This window comes from Xenopus laevis, chromosome 3S (assembly GCF_017654675.1).
Source record: "Xenopus laevis strain J_2021 chromosome 3S, Xenopus_laevis_v10.1, whole genome shotgun sequence".
NCBI classification, from domain to species: domain Eukaryota; kingdom Metazoa; phylum Chordata; class Amphibia; order Anura; family Pipidae; genus Xenopus; species Xenopus laevis.
In genome coordinates this window covers 78,711,694-78,733,601 of record NC_054376.1, presented here as the reverse complement: position 1 = coordinate 78,733,601, position 21,908 = coordinate 78,711,694, and the positions used below count along the sequence as shown (strand labels likewise).

Below are 21,908 nucleotides of genomic sequence, written 5' to 3'. Positions count from 1 at the left end.
TGAAGGCTACCAAAATAAAAACCTCAATTAAATTGTTGTTCTATAAACATAGAACTTTAGCTTTACATCAAATAATGTACTAAGTCAGTTTATCAATGCCACAAGTGAAGTGCTGCAATGCTAAGGGGCACAAAATTGTGCTCAAAAAATGTGCTCTAGGGAGTACTTGTGTCTGAAGCAAAAACAGAAAACCAGGCAAGTAGTTAATGCCGTCCTATAAATGGCAGTATACACAGCCCCCCTGCACCAAGTGGCCCTGGCATTCTGTAGCTTACATATTTGAATGACCGATGAAAAGAAAATCCATCAAAAAAACATTACATTATGTTTTTAAAATAGGACACAATGGGGAACAGCATTACTGTATTTTGGACCATTTTTCAAAATAGTTTTTGTCAAAGCTCGAGTTACAAGTGTTAAGAAACACAGGAAGAAGGAGGTTCTGGCTTCACAGAGCTTACTATCTTAGTGTGTTGGTAACTTAAACAAATGGAAGAGCAACAATTACAGAGATTCATAGTTATTCGAGTTTTCACTCTTATGTTTAGGGTGGAAAAGATCAAGTAATTCAAAAAGAACTTTGAAAGTTAAGTATTGTGCAAGTTATAGTTATCTTAACGGGATCCCATGATAATGTTCCCAGCAATGGACGGCCGAGTTTTTTCTAAAGCAAAAAGATTATATCACCAGGCTTTAATATAGATTGTAATGTGTAGAGGTGAGGTCTAAGATTTTGAGAGGCCTCAGGTTGCAGTAGTCTTGGTGAGATTTTAATCAGCCCCCAAGTGACAAATTTATCAAAAATCAAATTAGATTTTTTTCCACGATTAAAAAAAAAAATTTTGTGCCTAAACTCACACATTCGAGTTATATTTTAAAAAAGTGAATGTCTGGTATTTATTAAGCAAAACAAACAAAAATGTGCCATCTAAAAGCTAGAGAGGTCATGTAGAAGTCAAAAGGAGTTGTCCTAGGCACTGTGTATGCGTAGTTGAAAAAGCAATTTGCAAAATAACTAGCTGGGTAGAGGAGTGGCTATATAATAGGGTGGTACTATATTTGAGACTGAAGAATTGTTTGTTTTGATTTTTTACAAACAAAAGCTGCAAGAGATTTCTAACAAATAAAATATTTATTTCTCCTTGTACTTTTTAATTATGGCAAAGATAGAAAATGAGTCTTCTTCACCATAAACATTTGTTTGTAGTGAGTGCTAAGAACCTACTCACCATGCTTAATATATACAAGCATTGTGAACACTGAATATGAGTATTTATATTATCCCTTTTTAATGTTAAACATTAAACTGCAGCTAAGGTACTTTGATTTCAGATATCTAGGGGCACATTTACTAAGCTCGAGTGAAGGATTCGAATTAAAATTTTTTTCGAATTTTAAAGTATTTTTTTGGGTACTTCGATCATCAAATGGGTCAAATTCGATCGAATTCGATCAAATCGAATGATTCGAACGATTCGAAGTAAAAATCGTTAGACCATTCAATAGTCAAAGTACTGTCTCTTTAAAAAATACTTCGACTACATACTTTGCCACTTTAAACCTACCAAGGTTCTATGTTAGCCTATGGGGACCTTCTCCAGCAAAAAAATCCTTTGATCGATCGATTAAAATCGTTCAAACCGTTTGATTCGAAGGATTTTATCATTCGATCGAAGTATGTGCTCTAAAATCCTTCGAATTTGATATTCGAATTCGAAGGATTTTACTTCGAGGGTCGAATTCGAGGGTTTATTATTATTATTCGACCCTTGATAAATCTGCCCCCTAGTGTCTATCACTTGTTGTTTCTCCTTATTATGAGCAAGTATTTTTCTACATTTTTTTTTTCATATTTGATACTGCTGTTTCAGTTGGAAAGCCAGTTTCTGTGTTTGCTTGACTATTATTTTTAAATACATTATGTGCAGCTAATTATAATATATGCACCTTCTGCCAGATGTTGTCTTGCAAGTACGAAGGTGCAAATACGTGGATTCTCCATTCTAGGCTGCTGAGATAATTCAATTTTAGTATTCATTTTTCACTAATCTTTTACAAAGAACAGATGGATGATAAAATCATATCAACAAATTCTTGTTAACCATAGCTTAATTTATTAGGTAGTCTAAATGATGAACATCTGCTGATATAAATAAAAGTTCCTTTTCAAAAAATGCGCTCACTAATCTATATACAATGAAATTGTATTTCATCCAACAAATACACAAAGAACATACTGTAACACATTTAAATCTGTTGATTTAAAGAGTTATGGCTAATATTAGAAGTTAAATGCAAGAAGTAGGCTTAATAGGTTCTGATGGAGATCCAGATAAAGTATCTGGTATCTTTGGATATAGGGAAAATAGGGAAATTATTAATGTTACTTATTTATTTATTTTTGCTAACAAGAGTGAAGCTGATAGATGGGGTGAATAAATGTGGCCTAGCTATAGCTGTAACTCTTAACATGGAAGGTAAAAGAAGAGTACAGATGCAAATCAAAAAGCATTTATAAAAACGCAATATAGTGAAGGAATAAAATATTTTTTTAGTATTTGTACATACTGCCTTTAATTGCATCTGCAGTCCAGCAGTTTCTATAATATTGTAATAATTTTCATTATTTATGTATGCCATGAATATCATTTGAGCAATGTTTGTCACTAGCAGAGTACTAGTAGTTGTCTCTACAGACAGATTCTCAGTTTGCTCAGCAGTTGGAGCCATTCAGGATTCTGTATGGCATATTCTACAAATGGTCTTATAGTATATTTTTAGACATGACCTGAGGTCAGGGAGGTAACTTTCTTACTCTTACTAACATTGTAGTCAAACAACTTTTATTAAATCACTTGCCTCCAGTTAATAGCACTCTCCTTGTCTGTTACACTATTTCCTAAGGCTTAAGTAATTGTATTTTGAAACATTAATAATTAACATTAACAGTTAGGGGCCGATTCATCAAGAGTCGAATATCGAGGGTTAATTAACCCTCGATATTCGACTAGGAACTAAAATCCTTCGACTTCGAATATCGAAGTCGAAGGATTTAGCGCAAATGCTGCGATCGAACGATCGAAGGATTATTCCTTCGATCGAACGATTAAATCCTTCGAATCGAACGATTCGAAGGATTTTAATCCAACGATCGAAGGAATATCCTTCGATCAAAAAAACTTAGGCAAGCCTATGGGGACCTTCCCCATAGGCTAACATTGACTTCGGTAGCTTTTAGCTGCCGAAGTAGGGGGTCGAAGTTTTTTTTAAAGAGGCAGTACTTCGACTATCGAATGGTCGAATAGTCGAATGATTTTTAGTTCGAATCCTTCGATTCGAAGTCGTAGTCGAAGGTCGAAGTAGCCCATTCGATGGTCGAAGTAGCCCAAAAAACACTTCGAAATTCGAAGTTTTTTTACTTCGAATCCTTCACTCGAGCTTCATGAATCGGCCCCTTAAAAGTCATGTTAAAAATATACGTCAGATAATAATTGAAAAAAATAATTACCCTCCTACATTTACCTGCCCAGACCAAGAGTTAACAACATAGCAAAAAGTAAGCATATACTATGCTCTCTAATACTCTTGGGTCTTTCCAAGTAGAGATTGTGTTTGTCAAAGCAGGCTTTAGATAGTACAACTGAGTTCTGCTTATACTATCCTTATTACTCCTTATGTTCTCCTTATACTGTTTTTACTCAGAAGGGTTATTCTTTGAATTAGTTCCTATTGTTAGTGATGTGCGAATTTATTCGCCAGATGCGAATTTGCAGCGAATTCCCGCGAATAAATTCACAAAACCGCTGCGAAAATTCCCCGGAAAAAAAAAAAGAGACAGGGTCATGTTAAACTGTCACTGCAGCAGGAAACAGAAGTATTTAACTACCTCTTTCAGTGGGGCCTACTATATATGCTTACATTCAAATTTCTATTTTTTTCTCCAAATTGTTTTTTATTAAATTCGCTAAATCTCTAAAAATGTAAAATTTATAAAGGGAAAAAGCCACAAAAAAATTGAATACAAAATGTAGGTAAGTAAAAGCAATCAAAGTCCTATATAAGGCACTGGGACTGGCACTCCACTTGTACCATTTTTAATCCATTCGGTCTTATAGAGGTTTTCTGTATTTATTCTTGCTAGTAATTACCCAAAAGAATTTGTAGAGGGTTTTGGAGGCTATGATATTTTTTAGCGGATCGTTCTGTTTCTTTTTTTTTTTGTTCATGCTTTTTCCATTCAGATCTTTTGATAAAATTTGGGGTTATAGAGAAAATTAGTTTATACTGTATGTGGTTTAAAAAAATCCACAATTACACACATTTTTATAAATGGGACTCCCTGATAATGGCATGTGGGACAATTTTTAGTTTTTTATTGCCCAGGCATATTGTAGCTCTGTGGAAAGGGGACAAAATGTTTCAAATTTGTCTATGCATGCCCTTCAACTCCAAATTATTGGAAAATTCAAGAAAATTGAAGCCATAGCAGTATTATCACAATAGAATATGCCACACAGCCAATATAAAAACACAGATTAGGGTCCTTGTTAAAAAATTGTAAAAAATAATCTTCTGCCTGTCATGAATTTTCAAGGATAGCTAAATGCCAATTACAGTTCTATTTACAAAATATATTTTCTTATATGCCATAGATGATGTTGGAGCAGTACCCTTGAAGCAATTCCCTAAACATGTTGAAGATTTGCATTCAAGGAATGGATTTACTGATGAATTTGAGGTACAGTTCCTGTTGATAGTAACTGAAGAAAAAAGTAGTGTTGTCTGTTTTATGCTGGTTTCATACCCATAAGCCTTCCTGGCTGTATTTCACCATGGAATGAGTATAAAACTATATTGTTTTAATATCTAACATTATATTTAGATTAAAACAGGGCATATTTAGATTAAAGACAAGGAGATATTAGATGTCTCTTGCATTGCATTTCAATTGAATTGCAGGCTATATCTATATGGGCATTTCCACCATAGGCATCATATTAAATCAGACTGTCCCTCAAGAAGAGAAGAATTGATAACAACCCCTACCATGTTTTCATACAGACTCATTTGTCCTTTCATAATCTTATGTTTCATGGTTTATGATTTTTATAATTATGTGAATATTTTGCTGTGTTTGTTTTGTGGTTTTTTTTCACTATCATAATGTTAACTTGTTGAAGGCTTTCAAAACCGCATCCTCATTGGTTTACATTGTGAAATTTATTTTGCTTTTTTATTCACTTCCCCATTAGAAACTGAAAGAGTTCTACCAGGTAAGCATATATCACTGACCTTTTTATTTTAGCTGCTATTGTAGTTTATAGACAGTTTAATCCATATACTTTGTGAGCAAATTATTTAATGGGAAATATATTCTAAAAATATGGTTCAGAATAAGGGTATTTTATGCTTAGAACATTCCTCTGCACTCTTGAATTTATGCACAGTGCTTTCTCGCTGTCCTTACAAAGGTTAATTTAAATTATTTATGGATACTTATATAATAGAACACATGGGGGCATATTTATCAAGGGTTGAATTTCAAATTGAAAAAACTTCGAAATTCAAATTCAAAAAGACCAACCGAAATGAAAGTTGAAGTCCGTATTCGGCCGAATTCGAATCATACGAATCAAAGTAATAGTGCATTTGATTGAATTCGATTCAAAGTTTTTCCCCCAAAAAAACTTCAATTTTTCCACCAATTGACTTCAGATAGGTTCTAGGAGGTCCCCCATAGGCTAAAACAGCAATTCAGCAGGTTTTAGATGGTGAATGGTCGAAGTCAAATTTTTAAAGAGAGTGTACAAAATAAATTTCAATATTCAAATTTCTCAAATTTTTTTCAAATTTGAATCGAATTTGGACTATTCCCTAGTCGAAGTGCACAAAAAATAGCTCAAAATTCTAATTATTTTCATTCGAAAATTCACCTCGACCTTTGATAAATCTGCTCATGGTGTTATAAATGGATGATACTGTTGCAAGGACAAATAATGTTTCAGCTGATCTTTAAATATGAGTATTCTTTAGTAACTTTGCCTTTATTTTTTCTAGGAGATTCAGAATTGTACAACTGATTTAGGGATTACATCTGAAAACTCCAACCACCCACACAACAAGAATAAGAACAGATATGTAAACATTGTTGCCTGTAAGTTGTAGTGTCTTAGAAGTGTTTATATACTGTATATCTAAATTGTGCAGTGGGAATTAATAAAAAAATAGTGACTTTATATCACAATCAACATCAATGTATTAGATATTTTGTGCAGTAGGTGAGAATAAAGTTTTAATAGGAAGCATTCAGAAACAGAGCTGCAAGTATAATTAGCTAAAATATCAGATGCACAGTTAGAATGATCTAGATTCTAGCAAACTCTAGTATGCAACAGGGGCAGTTGCTTTCTTACAGACAAAAGGGCACATCAATTCACAGCTATTTTGCTCAAGAGATGTCTCCCACAATGCTTCTCTGCTCTGTCTTCGAAAATTATAGTCACTTTCATGTAGTGTACTGAAGCTCAGTTAAAAAAAAAATGTAAATATGACACAAAATTTGCTGTTTAGTAGATAACAGAAAGCAGTCTGCAGGGTTTATATTTGGGATTGCCACAGGTTCAGTTGGAATATCTTCAGAAAAGTTACGGCAGCTATTCAAACTGTTACATAAAAACAGAACACCCAAATGTGTTGGCCACTCGCTGAATTAGTACCCTTTCAAGTTCTGCTCTTCTTAATAGCAGAGCTAAAGCTACTAAAGGGCAGTCAACAAATTATGCTATAAATGGTGCAACTAATATTGGGGAATCAAGAGTAGCAACCAGTCATATATTCGTTTTTAAGCAGGTGACCAGAAATGCTGTTGGCTGGCTGCTATGGGTTACTGGGCGTGGTCCAAACTAATTTGAGATTCCATGGGCAACATTCCATTCCTTACAAAGAAATTCATGCTAAATTAATCCTGTCCTATCCCAACTTATCCTAAACTGTTCTAAGACATGCCATTTTAATTGCTTCCTTTGTTGTTCATTTTCACTTGTACTTCTTTTAAAAGCCAGTGTATAGTATGATTTAAAGTAAGTATGATTTGTCCCGTTTCACTTCGCCACGAATTTAGAGAATTTCCCGCGAAACTTCTTTCTTCTGTACTGTCAATGTCACCTCTTTAATTAGAAATCACTTCCATAGCTTTCCTGAGTATCAAAACCACATTTATGACTATCACCACATTTATGATGGGCTTTGCAGTCTTTCATTAGCTGAATTAATTTAACAGATAGAATCAGGCTAAGCTTCCATTAGTGCATTTGCAATTTAATATTCTAAAACAAATAGCTATGAGGGTTTATCATAGCTATTCTTCTTACAGATGATCACAGCAGAGTTAAACTCTCACAGCTTGCAGAGAAGGATGGAAGAACAACTGATTATATTAATGCTAATTTTGTTGATGTAAGTAGTCTTTTGCAGGATTGTTTTTGAATTTTGCATAGTAAAAATAAAGTACACATAGAGATTGTATGCTTGTCTAGCCACCCATATAAATAAGTTGTATAATTGCACATTACTATCTGATATTTTGGAAAGAAATATGATATTTTTTTTTGCAAATTTGTATAAAATGGTTCATTTCAAATGCTCTCTTTATTAAAAATGTAGAAGTAAATTGAACATTGCTGTGACAGTGTTTGATTTGGGTCTCTGTCTACCTGTATTTTCTTTGCATTGCCTATACTTTTCTTGGTGTACTGTGGTTTGCCTTTGTTCGCAAGATTATATGAATGTTTGTGCTGATAATTTGTAATTTATCTGAAAACAGGGCTACAACAAACAGAAAGCCTACATAGCAGCTCAAGGGCCATTAAAATCAACGGCAGAGGATTTCTGGAGAATGATATGGGAACATAATGTCGAGGTCATTGTAATGATTACAAACCTCGTTGAAAAAGGCAGAGTAAGTTCTACTTTTGCCTAGAATAAAAATAGATGGGAAGAGTTATCTGCATATACCATTTGAAATTCATGTTTTGTAATAGGTGTCTGATATTACCTTCCTCTTAAACAACAGCACAATTCTTGTGTTCATTCTCATGTTTCATGGTAGCTCCACCATGATGGCATTAAATAACTGACGTAACTTATTACATTTAGAAGCATATATAACATGCTTTGTAAAAAAAATCCAGGGATAACACATTATATATCACCAGGTTCGCTGTGTAAAAAATGGTGTAAATTTCTTATGCGTTTTTTCTTAGAGTGACTTTTGCAATGTAAAAAAATGGGGTCAAACCAGGCGCATTAAATTTACACACACCTTGATAAGTTCACAATTTATTTTACACAGCTTTTTCACCGTTTTTTAGCAAAATTAATTTTAAACAGCATAATAAATACACCCTAAATATATCCTGAATAATAGATATATATAATGCTTCCATTTTGCTCCCCAGCTCCAAAACAACATGCACAAATTTCAAAAGACCTTTATGTGCACCAGTATTTACTATGTTATGCAGTATACAGTTATCATAGCAACAAATATGGACATGTTTTGGGAATGGTTATCCTTGTGTACTTTTGACAGTTTAAACTGAATTTTGCTTATGCCGTTTGTTGGGGTGCAACTAAATTAGACTGAATTCAATTGTGTAGGGTGCAGATTGATCTTATAGGGGCAGAATTTAGAAATACATTTTAAATACAGGCCAATTTATATATTTTTATTTTAGGCAGGAAAAAAAGCCACACTAATTCATATATGAGTATAAATGATGTGAAGGAAAAGGTTATAAGATATGAGGAACATTATCTTCTTATGGTAATTTTTAGAAGAGTTTATACTCTATGCGGTGTGCATATCCACTTAATAAACCTGATTGACTGTAGTATTAGATCAGGGGCGTTTGTGCAATGAGGCAAGATGAGAACCATGTCTCACCATGGGGAGGCAAAAAGATGATCCTGGTAATTTATATGGATTAGCAGATTGGTACGTATTATGTTGGGCTGAATTATTGATTTTTGCTAATTTTACAGTCTACCTAAAAAAAATTTCAAGCAGGGCTCCGTCCATATGGAATAAAGAATACTGGTACACATTTCATTGGAAGGAGATCTATATTTACTGGTTACTGCAGGGCATCACAGATATAGACAAAATACATTCTCCTCAATTAACCTAGCTAAGGACAAATCACACTCCATCAAAACATACCCAGAAATCCCTCTAAACTGTTAATAGTATAGAACACATCTTCCCATTCACATATACTAACAAACCAGTTCACTTGAAAATTAGACTCTGCTCTCTACAAATCTCTATCCTTCCAACTTTTATCATCCCCAATCCTGTTAGCCTGCACCTCCATCAAGCATGCACCTGAAAGTGTGCATGGGTTGGTGCATGTCAGCCAGCTGAACGTGGCTTGGGAATGCCTGAAGCTTGAAGATGAAATCGAATGAGAATACAGAAAGGATTAAAAGTACAGTACACAAAACTACAGTAAAGATCAAAAAGTTTAGAATAAGGTGTCATTTCCATTCAAATTACATCTGCATATGATATTAATTGATGCATTTACTAAATTAATATTTTTCATTTATTAGAGAAAATGTGACCAATATTGGCCTAGTGATGGCAATGAAGAATATGGTGCATATCTGATAACTCAAAAGGAAACAAAGGTCCTGGCTTATTACACTGTACGGACATTTACTGTGAGAAACAATAAGATTAAGAAGGTTAGTAGCAATGCTTACCACATTATGTAAAGATAAAAAAACATATAACAAAGGATTTTGTAGAGTATAGAAGTTGAAATGCTTTGAGGTGAAAATAGAGGAAACATCCCATTTAGCTCTGTGCCAGCCAGTAAACATAGAGGTATTGTTCAGTGTAAAAATAAAAACTGGATAAAAACTAGGCTGTGCAAAAAAAAAAAAAAAATTCTAATATAGTTAGTTAGCCAAAAATGTAATGTATACATTATCGCCCTTTAGTAAATTTGCCCCTTGGTTTCCACTAATTGGTTACCAGGCAGTAACCAATCAGTGACTTGAGGGGGGGAACATAGGTCATAACTGTTTGCTTTTAAATCTGAGCTGCATGCTAAGGATCAAATGAAAAACTCACTGAACAGTTATGTCCCAGGGCCCCCCCCTTTAAGGGGAACTATCGCGAAAATTAAAAATTGAATATAAGCTTCATCATACTGAAATAAGAAACTTTCCAAATACAATCAATTAAAATAATTCTGTACCGTTTCTGAAATAATCAAGTTTATGTTCACTATCCCTCTCTCAGTATCTGTTTATTGTAATGCTCTCTTCATGCAGCAGTTGGGTGTCACATAGTCATTGATAGTTAGATCTAATAGATCTTATAGGTGGGGCTTCCTTTGCTAGCAGATGTATTAGAGCTCACTCGCATAACTGATTCCAGCGCAAACAAAATCTAAATAACTGCCTTTTACACAAATCCTGCATGTAAAGAGACATATGATGTCTGGTGACTTTAATAGAGTGAGCTCTAATACATCTTCTAGGCAGAAGGAGCTCCCCTATAAGAAATATTGGATCTAACTTGTCAATGAATATATGACACCCAACTCCTGCAAAAAGAAGCTAAGAAAAAGGATTACTGCTTAAATGCCCACCATTTTTACAATCTAAAGCACTCACATTCTAGCTCACAGCAGGTTCACTATGCTCTCGCCACAACTGATGCATTTTGCTTCCAGTGCAAGTGCTTCAGACCTTGCAGGAAGTTTTTTACTTTGTGTGAAAGTCTCTTGAAAGGTTTGTTTTTGTAAACATGTTTCTGAGAGCATCTGTTTCTATAAATGAACTATTTGTAGTAATACTACCAGACGTGGATTTTTTTTGGTCTATATTGTTATTTCTCTTCTTTTTTTACTGTTCAGTTTATTTTTCCCTTATATTTTTCCCACTCTTTTTTTGTTCTTTTTTATATAATTGCTTTCTCTTTTCTGTTTCTTTTTTGTCATTTGATTCCTATTTTTTCTTTCTGTCTCTTTCCCATTACCAGCTTTTGAGAGAAGTCTAATGCAGAAAAGGGCTGTTTATTAGGGGTGCATGAATGGAATGCATGCATTCACTATAAGTGAGTTGAGCTCATGAACCTTTATATGTTACAATAAAACCATTATTAAATAAGTGTGCATTATTTATACTTGTGATTCATCATCAGTGAAAGCTATAGTTATATATTTAGGTGACCCTTAATTCAAATAAATAGTTTTCATTATTATATATTGCTGACTATAGGTGCGTGCTGGAATTGCTGAGGTACCAGTAGTAAGAAAGGCTTATTGACTGTATTGCTCATATTTGTTTGCATAAATAATAATTTATAGTATTTCAGTAATTATTTTAATACCATTTCCAACAGGGATCACAAAAGGGCAGACAAAATGAGCGGGCAGTGGTGCAATATCACTATACACAGTGGCCTGACATGGGGGTTCCTGAATATACGCTTCCAGTACTAACATTTGTAAGAAAAGCCTCTGCTACAAAGCGTAATGGTCCTGTTGTAGTGCACTGCAGGTACGTTTTGCATTGCAAAGCTCATATATGAATTCCTTGTATGTTATATTTGCAGTTATTACTATTACAGGTATATTATTATCATTATTTATATAGTGCCGGCATATTCAGCATATTTTTTTGTTTGTTTTAGAGCATTATGCAACAGTGTTTATAGCAGCCTGTTTAATGTCAAATATGTTAGATATCTGAATATATATTGGAAGTGACCGATGAGTTCCATAACTATATAAAGGAATGGAGGTCTGTACATTGATGTAGCCTATAGAATTATATGCATACCAATAGAGTAATCTCTGCACGTTATCTTACTATAAAACTGAACAGTGAACACACTGAAAGAGTGATGTGATGAACTGTAGTTTATACTTAATATAATACACATGGGCCATGAATATCCTTTAAATTATATCCTTATAAATAGGGATGCACCGAATCCAGGATTCGGTTCGGGATTCGGCCTTTTTCAGCAGGATTCGGATTCGGCCGAATCCTTCTGCCAGGCCGAACTGAATCCAAATCCTAATTTGCATATGCAAATTAGGGGCTGGGAGGGGAATCACTTGACTTTTTGTCACAAAACAAGGAAGTAAAAACTGTTTTCCCCTTCCCACCCCTAATTTGCATATGCAAATTCGGATTCGATTCGGCCTTTGGATTCAGTTCTGTTTTACAAGTTCACCAATGGCTAGATTTTCTAAATGTGAAAAACATTTGAGTCTTTGTATTAATTCCTGTACTGGAGAAGCATTAAAATATCAGTCTGTAAATGGGAAGTAAAGATATTTTCCATGTAAAAAATGAAAGTTGCACAGAAAAAAACCTTAATATATGCTGGTGGTTCCTATAATGCTTTCCAGTCTGTTTTTCCTGATGTAGAGGGTTTGAAGCAGAATTTAAAGTATGGTAAATCCAGTACCAGATTTGAGAATGGGATACACTGTAGTGAATAATGACTTAATCTCAGTTAATCTGTATTTTTTTTGCAGTGCTGGTGTTGGAAGAACTGGTACATACATTGTACTCGACAGCATGTTACAGCAAATTCACCATGAAGGAACTGTGAACATTTTTGGTTTCCTGAAACATATACGTTCTCAAAGAAATTACTTAGTTCAAACCGAGGTAAAAATGCAGTCCACTCAATATATTTAATGTAGATGTTTTTCCTGTGCTCTTAACCAAAACATCCATCTAGGGTAGTGATCCTTAACTAGTGGCTTGTGAGCAGGAACATGTTGCTCCCATTGACCTCAAAGCAGGTGCTTATTTTTTAATTCCTGGCTTGGAGGCAAGTTTGCCAAACAGAGCCTCCTGTAGGCTGCCAGTTCTCACAGGGGCTACCAAAAAGGCAAAAGCTCTTCTTTGTCACTCCTGGTACTTTTTTTTATGCATCCCTAACATTTTTCTATTTTAATGTAGCTCATAAAAGGTTGGGGACCCCTGATGTAGGGCATGCAAAATAACTCTGTTATAATTAAACCAAATGAAAATGAAAATTAGCCAAGTGGTAACAACAACAATTGTCCACAAGAACCCCACCCTCGATCAAAATATAGAAAGGTGCTAAACAAGAATTTGAACAATTTGAAGATGTTAATAGCCTTCCTGACATTAGCTTATAAAAAAAATCACATAGCTCTAAAATTCGACCTTTAATATATAACCCCCTATATGTATATTTGCCTGCATATCAGCACCAATCAGTCCCACATCATTTATCTGAGTGCTAATAAAAATCAGTGAATATAAAAGCAGTGGATTATTTTGTACTGCAAATCACTTGATCATATTATAACAATGTAGGTAAACCTGTTAGACTGTCATAGTAAAAAATGAACAAGCAACTTGAAATACAGAAACAGATTTATGAGCATTTTAGATTTATGCTGAATTGGTAAGTTCATAATGGACTTGAAAGACAGCCAGGATAGTGTGGATAAATGTGATCAGATTAAAACATCTAGGAATACAAGCAGATAGGAAAGTTGTTGTAGAAAACATTTTCAGTACTCCATTCAATTTTTAAAAAATATTTTCCCAATTTTGATAATTTGTTGATTAAAACACAGGCATAAGTGAAGGATATGTTAGATCCTAGGTTTTTAGGATCCATTTAAAGAAGTGCCCTTTAACCTGTCCCTATCATCCACTGAGTGCATACTGTAATTCCAGTCTTTAGGACAATTTTACTAAGGTTCGAAGTGAATTTTCGAATTCAAAAATCTTGAATTTCAAAGTAATTTTTGGGTACTTCAACCATCGAATAGGCCAAATTCGACTTCGATTCGAATTGGAAAAACTTTGAATATTCGACCTTTCAAAAATCGAAGTCTCTTTAAAAAACTTCGACTTTGACACTTCGCCACCTTAAACCTGCCGAATTGCTATGTTAGCTTATGGGGACCTCTTAGAACCTATAGCCAACATTTGGCTATGTTTTTAAAGGTTTTTTGTTTTTTTTAAAAACATCGTTCGATCAATTAATTAAATCGTTCGAACCGCTTGTTTCGAAAGATTTCTACGATCGATCGAACGATTTTAATTCGATAGAAAACTGCTAAATTTTATCAAAATTTTTTTTTTTGACTATCGAATTTTTTCAATTCGATGGTCGAATTTCGAAGTTTTAGCACTTCAAAATTCGACCCTTAGTAAATGTGCCCCTTTGTGTACAACCCAAGACTAGGTCGCTATCACCTAAGACAAACATTTCCTATTCAAGCCAATAATAGTGGTATTGGCGTGCTAAGAAGCGCTGAGTAATGTAATGTATTAATGGATTTTAAAAACACAAAGACATTGTTGCTGTCATCCAGGAGCAGTACATCTTCATCCATGATGCTTTGGTGGAGGCTATTCTTAGCAGAGAGACAGCGGTCCCTGAGACTCATATTCATGGCTATGTTAATACTCTCCTAACAACGGGCCCATCTGGAAAATCAAGACTAGAGACACAGTTCAAGGTAAACCAAATTCTATTCAAACAAATAGCGCTCAAATCAATAGCACTTTTTCATTCTTTTATTTCTGACTGAAAATTTGACTTGAGGGCAAATGAACTTGTAGATATACTATATAATATATCTTTACCATGGCTTTTGCCTTGAACTTTGTAAAAAGGACTAATCATATATGCTGTGCTGGACATTGTAATGTGTACTTTAACAAGATAATAGGCAGAATTCTGTTAAAATGGCACAGGGTACACAATAACTCTCCATTCATGCCGACTAAATGGAAAAAAAAAGAGAGACACATTCCTGCTCATTAGTGGAAGGTGTTCTGAGAGAAAATCATACTGGAGAAATCCTTGTATGCTTTAACCCTTGAAAGCAGAGGAGTTGGGAGCAATTTTATGAAGCTGAGGATACACTAGTCTAATATTAATGGTCTAATATGGGAAACAGAAGGCCATATTTGTAATCATTTATTTACTTTTTTGTGTTATTGAAAAATTCCTATATTTAATATATATATTTATTATATTTAATCATTTGGAAATGTGTGTTGTGTTATTAAAAAAGTATAAGATTTTTCTTTTTGTCCTTCCAGTTATTAAGCGAGCCAAACTTATTACAGTGCGATTACTCAACGGCATTAAAACCACAAAACAAAGACAAAAACAGAACTTCATCTGTCATTCCAGGTATTCTGTGTTTTTGCTTTGGATATATTTATAGGCCTTTTTAGAAACAATATGTTCATTTATTCTCAGTGTATACATTCAATTATGTGGATAGCATACAGTATAATGGTATAGAAATAGATACATAGGTATAGATACAGAGATATATATATACACAGACGATAGATAGATAGATAGAGATAGATAGAGAGAGAGAGAGAGAGAGAGAGAGAGAGAGAGAGAGAGAGAGAGATAGATAGATGATAGATGGATAAATAGATAGATGCATATGATATGGATACCAGATAGATGGATTATACACACTGAATATTCATATCCAGGATGAAAAGAACAAGGGTAAAATGAAGCTATTGAATTTAAGGTCTGCAGTGCTATGGAATCCAGGATGAACAGATCCTGAAACAGAATCAGAAGGAGCTTTACTCACATTCCATAAAATGCGTGTGTGGCTTGCAGCCTCATCAGAATGAGAAGTCCATACAGCCTTTTGCCCAGCAGACAAAGCCATAGCAATGCCAGTATAAAGTGGTTAATGGTAGGAAAGATGGTAGATTTATTTTGTGTTTGTAATTTTTATGCCAAGCTGAAAATATTGAAAAGGAGTCTAACATTATATTTCTCTTATATAATTATAGTTGAAAGATCAAGAGTAGGCCTTTCCTCTTTGGCAGGAGAAGGAACAGATTACATTAATGCATCATATGTAATGGTAAGACAAATTTCAGTTTTGAAAATTAAGACTGATTTATCTTGTTTTCCAGATAATTTTGACAAAAAGGCAGAGAATCAAATAACCCAATGCTTAATTTTTGAAGGACATTGTACAACCTTGATACACGATCACTGCTGCTTTCTAATTGATGTAACAATTCTTCGGAATTTACCGATGTTTTTTTTTTATTATTCAAGTTAGGAATAATTATATCCCTTTATATGAAGTGCTTATTGAAGGTCATAATACTGGAATCCTGGCAACGTAGAAAAATGATTTGTAATGTATACATAACATCCACTTGGCATAACTTAGTAAAAAAATAATCGAAATAGCAGGTCTAGATGTGGCTTCAGAAATGACAGTGACATTAACAATGCAAAGTAAATGAACTGTTCATTCAGTGATCATATACAGATCTACCAGAGCATTGGAATTCTGCTTTTATGTATGTTTCTGTTCTGTTTATATAAATGACAGTGGGAATGTTAATAATACATATATAATGAAATCACTGTCTTTATAAAGGAAAATGAATTCAAATCTTTTCATTGTTTCTTTTTATCCATAATAACACAGAGAGGAGGAATATACACAAAAAATAAAATTTCATGTGACATCCTAAAAAAACCAATTCACAATCAAAAATGCAAGCTTGTCTATTATATGCACTAATATAAAACATCCATCTCAGGGCATACCAGATGGGAAATGAGCCAATTGTTCTGTGTCGAGGGAGAAATATGTTTATATGTAAGGGTGCCATACAAAGGAAATCAGCTTGAAAAGCAAGTTCAGTCAATACTAAAATAAAAATGTTGATGGTATTTTCGTGAAATCATTTATGTTGCTCCTTTGTGTGTTTTCTATTGCTTCTGTGTACAGCAATTTTGTCTCGCTGCTTATCTTTTTTTTTTTTTCTTTTTGTCTCTCTGCTTTTTAGTTTTTTTGCCTCCATTATTGGTCAGTCTGAATTGTATCATACTTGCACCGAACACCAATTATATAAACTGAATTTCCCTTATATCTGTAATATATATATAATGTATATAATAATACATTGTTAGCTGATGGCTGATATCTGAAAAGATAATGTATGTCTACAATAGGCCTGATTACATTTGAGTTAAATAAATACACACCTGATTCTCTCCCTTTTGCAGATTTATGACAATAAATATAAAATATAAGAAATTTTGTTTTGCATACTAAGAACTTAGTATTAAGTTAGTATGTATATATATATATATATATATAAATATATATATATATATATATATATATATATATATATATATATATATATATATATATATATATTAAAAAAACTTAGTATAAAAGTAATGCTTTGTTGAGTGCCTGCCTGTGCAATATATTTCATGTACATATTCTATGTTTGTAGGGTTATCATGAAAGCAATCAATTTATAATCACACAACATCCTTTGCTTCACACAATAAAAGATTTCTGGAGAATGATGTGGGACCACAATTCCCAGTTTATTGTAATGCTTCCGGGTATGCAGAATATGGTAAGAATTGTATCTACTAGCAGAAACTCAGCATATAACAAACACCTGCTTTACCTTATTCCTATGCAGCCTCACTGGTCAGGCAATGTGCAGAATGATCCAAAAGCAATAAAAATGGTTAAAAAAAAACACATTTCCATATCTGCATTTGGAAAGGAGAAATTTAGTCTTTTTTTCTGTACCGTTTAAAATGAAGCTGTGCATATATTAAAATATTGAGTAACTGCTAATTAATCTATTTTGATTTTCTGTAACATTATTTGTAGGCTGAAGATGAATTTGTCTACTGGCCAAATAAAGACCAGCCTATTGTGTGTGACACTTTTACAGTCACCTTGGTTGGAGAAGATCACGTGTGTCTCTCAAATGAAGAAGAAATGATAATCCAAGATTTTATTTTAGAAGCCACACAGGTAATTCCATGTCATTATATTAAGCAACAGAGACTGAGGCAATTCAACAAACAATCAGCTGCTATGAGATTTGAATTACCCAGATATGAGCAATGCTGTAAAGCACTATGTCCTGCATTTCTGTACAGATTTGTGTGCAAGTAGTAGATTTCCTTATAAAATGTGGAAAATTGGGAACTTTGAATGTGAAATCTTCATAAATGTTCATGTAATTTAAAGGGGAACTATCACGAAAATGAAAATGTTATATAGCTTTAGCATACTGAAATAAGTAATTTTCTGAATACAATCAATTAAATATTCTGTACCGTTTCTGAAATAGTCAAGTTTATCTTCATTATTCCTCTCTCAGCATCTGTTTCTTGCAGCAGTTGGGTGTCAGATGAATGATCCAATATATCTTATAGGGGGGCTGCTTTTGCCTAAAAGATGTATTAGAGCTCACTCTATTTAGGGATTTGCAAATCTATAATGATATGTATTATATATATAAGTCTTAGTTATTTGTGTTGGTGTAACATTGCAGTCTCTTTTTTTCTAACTAGGACGACTATGTTCTTGAAGTGAGACATTTCCAGTGTCCAAAATGGCCAAATCCAGATAGCCCTATGAGCAAAACATTTGAGCTTATAAATCTGATCAAAGAAGAGGCAGCAAATAAGAATGGGACAATTATTGTACATGATGAGTAAGAATTAAACTGTTTAGTTGGACTGCTATCACAATATTTGTCTATTACTTAACTTTCACTGTTCCTATTATTTCCCAAATATACTGACACAAACATCTACCCGAAACCGGATATCCAGAAATCTCCAAATTATTTTAGCAAATAATTACACTTTATTTTACCTCTTTTTTTTTTGTAATAATAAAACAGACTCCTTCTTATACTTGATCCTAACTTAGCTGCATAAATCCATTGTTGTGACAAACCAATCATACTGATCTTATTCAGTATTTCCATTTGTTTAGTAGGTTTAAGGGATTATGATTCAAATTAAGTACAGTAAAGTCTTCAGGTCTTGGGCTTTCTGGATAATAGATCTCATGCCTGAACTATTATTTATTATAATGGCATGCTTTCACTGTCCACAGAACAGCTATTTCTCCTTCTCCACTCCTTTCATTCTATATACATTGGGGTCATTTGTTCTAAGAATTATTTGACCCAGCTGTAAAGGTTAATGTTACTGATAATGAATTAGGCTCCTTATAGTAATCTGGTGCTCCAGAGTGTAAGACTGACATTATGCAAGATGATTCCTAAAATGGGCTATAGTTTAACGTTTACAGCTTCTCTCTACACTGTTACAGCCAATTGCTGCCCTGCAATGGATTAGGAAAGTACATAATCTTATAACATACGTATATATTTGGCGAGTTGTACACTAAAACAGATTTGAGCATTGTGCTCCAGTTCTTTACAAATTCCAGATCTGGTACCAAAGCTCCAATACCTGCACTACAGTATGCACATTTTTTTTAATTTCTACTTATTTACTGGATTGTTATATCATTTCAGATATGGAGGCGTGACAGCAGGGACATTTTGTGCTTTATATAGCCTCATGCATCAGCTGGAACAGGAAAACGCGGTAGACGTTTACCAGGTGGCTAAAATGATTAATCTGATGAGACCAGGAATTTTCACAGATATTGTAAGTAAACTATTTCCTTAGGAACATGTACTTTCAGGGCTACAATATGTAAAAAACTACCAATCTTTATTCCTTCATACTCCTATGCATTTTGATCCACTGGGGACAGTTGTTAGGATTGATACCCCTAAAATGAATACTTAAAGGACAAACAAACCCCTAATAAAAAATAACCCTACCCTACATAGACTCCCCTCCCCCCCAGCCTAGCTGCCCCCCCCCCAGGCAAATGCCCCTAACTCTTTACTTACCCCTCCGTGCAGATTCTGTCCAGCAGAGTTCATGGGTGCCATCTTCAGCCGCTTCGGTAATCTTCAGAATGAGACCGGCGATTTGGCAAATTTTGCATTTTTAGCTTGTTCACAGTTGTCGCGAGACATAAAATTGCTCCAACTTCGCATGCGTTTCTTGTCTCATTCCGAAGATTACAGAAGAGAAGAAGGCTGCAGTGAACTCCGCTGGACAGAAATGGTTTATATATGTGAAGCAGGGTTTTACATAAGAGCTGTTTTATACAATATGTTTTTATAGTTTCCTTTAAATCAGAAGGGAAGGCAACAATCACTGGGGGAAACAAATTTCAGGCACTAGCGATGAGCGAATCTGTCCTGTTTTGCTTCGGCAAAAAATTCACGAAATTGAAGTCAAGGGGCATCAACATTTTTTGACGCATGACAATTTTTTATGCACGCGACAATTTTTCTCATTGCAAATGCATTAATGTCAATGGCCATTTTTTTGTCTCTGTGCCAATTTTGTCATGGCGACTTTTTTGACGCCAATAAAAAATTTTCTTGCAGTTTCGCAAGAAAATTTGCAGGTGACAAAGTGTGGAATTTCTCCGTCAATCCATGACTGGCGAATAAATTCATTCATCACTATTAGGCATCCCTCAGTGATTCCTTACCAGAAAACTGTCCCAGGCCTAGGATTTTCTCAGCAAACACCACAGAGCGATCCTCTTCCTGCTTCTTCTTTCTTTGTACGGGTGTGCATGTGCAAAAGTCAAACTTAACAAAAAAGTTGCCTATTCCAATCATCTGTGCATGCATCAGTCCTGGGGTTTTGAAAAAGAAAGAATAGCAACGCTCTGTGGTGCTTGCTGAGAAGAACCCCAGGCTTTGGCAGTTTTCTACAGGAGCACCAGCCTGGGGTATCAGGTATGTGATTATAATCATTTCGCCAGTGACCTACTACTGAATTCCATGCAAATAACATAAAATTATTTTCAGATACACATATATAGGGTTGTTTTTTTAAAATCTTATGTTTTTATGTGTGTGCTTTGTTTTATACTACAGGAGCAGTATCAGTTCCTGTATAAAGCCATGCTCAGTCTTGTAAGCACTCGACAAGAAGAGGATTCAATGGTATTTATGGACACTAATGGGGCACCTCTACCTGATGGTAGTACAGCTGAAAGCTTGGAGTCGCTAGTATAATTCTGTGGCATTTTATGGCAGAGGCATTTTCATTGCCCAGCCTTTCTGAACCGATAAAATCGGAAAATCTGTGGAAGCTGTGATCGGTTTGCATACCTTCGCCGATTTGTTACTGTTGAACTTTTACAGTAAATAACTTGTGCCTTTTGGGGGACAACTTGTAATCTATGTGTCATGTCAAGACTAACGACCACTTGCAGTGTTTTTATAAATATATTGTCATATGTTTTTTCAGTATTAGTTTATTATGTTGAGATTTTAACATATTTCTAGATGTGTTTTCTTTTATTGCTTTGGAAGAAAAGTTATAATGTCACAATGAACTGCGCTTTGGTAGGATTTCTTGCGTTTGCTATCTTTTGACTTTTCTATATTTTGTTGGAATGTAAATGACATTTTTCTCTTTATAACATTTCAAAAATGACAGCCGACATAGGGGACATTAATCGAACTCTTCCTATAATGTACATATTGTTATAGTGACTCCATGGACCAAATTTATATTTATAATTGTAGATTTTTATATTTTACTACAGAGTCTGTTTTCTAGTAATTTGTAACTGCGTTGGTATATTAATGACCTTTGTTATTTGATTTTACCAAAATTTCTGACCTATTGAATTGCATCTATGCATGTATAGCATTTGTGTTCTTGCATTTAATTAAAACTGTTTAAAATATCTTAATTTTTATGTGTAAATACATGAGTTTTTTTTACTGTTATATAGGGAGGTAAGATTAGTTTGACAACATTCACAATGCACCCAGAAGTATAAACTTTAAGGTTAGAGATATTAAATCCCTATACAATAAATGTGGAAGTTTACTTAACTAAATCGGTTTACAATTAATTTCTGCCATTTGAGTTGAAATCATGTCTAGCATCTAACATCTGATCAGGGATCCCATTACCAAACAAGATTACA

The 21,908-nt window shown here is 34.1% G+C and overlaps 1 protein-coding gene across 5 annotated transcripts in view; it reads left to right on the top strand.

The window, feature by feature from the left end:
• Positions 1–21,668, top strand: part of ptprz1.S (protein tyrosine phosphatase, receptor type Z1 S homeolog) — a 110,180-nt gene extending 88,512 nt beyond the window's left edge. For 2 of the 5 annotated variants that reach the window (XM_018254220.2, XM_041587593.1), the window contains 16 exons: positions 4,653–4,738; positions 5,253–5,273; positions 6,058–6,154; positions 7,373–7,455; positions 7,823–7,957; positions 9,613–9,747; positions 11,417–11,574; positions 12,564–12,699; positions 14,394–14,540; positions 15,130–15,223; positions 15,859–15,932; positions 17,338–17,466; positions 17,733–17,879; positions 18,425–18,567; positions 19,405–19,540; positions 20,842–21,646. In XM_018254220.2, the coding sequence (XP_018109709.1) occupies positions 4,653–4,738; positions 5,253–5,273; positions 6,058–6,154; positions 7,373–7,455; positions 7,823–7,957; positions 9,613–9,747; positions 11,417–11,574; positions 12,564–12,699; positions 14,394–14,540; positions 15,130–15,223; positions 15,859–15,932; positions 17,338–17,466; positions 17,733–17,879; positions 18,425–18,567; positions 19,405–19,540; positions 20,842–20,982 (1,862 nt within the window). In that variant the 3' untranslated portion in view covers positions 20,983–21,646. 5 annotated transcript variants of the gene reach the window in all.
• Positions 21,669–21,908: the final 240 nt, after the last annotated feature.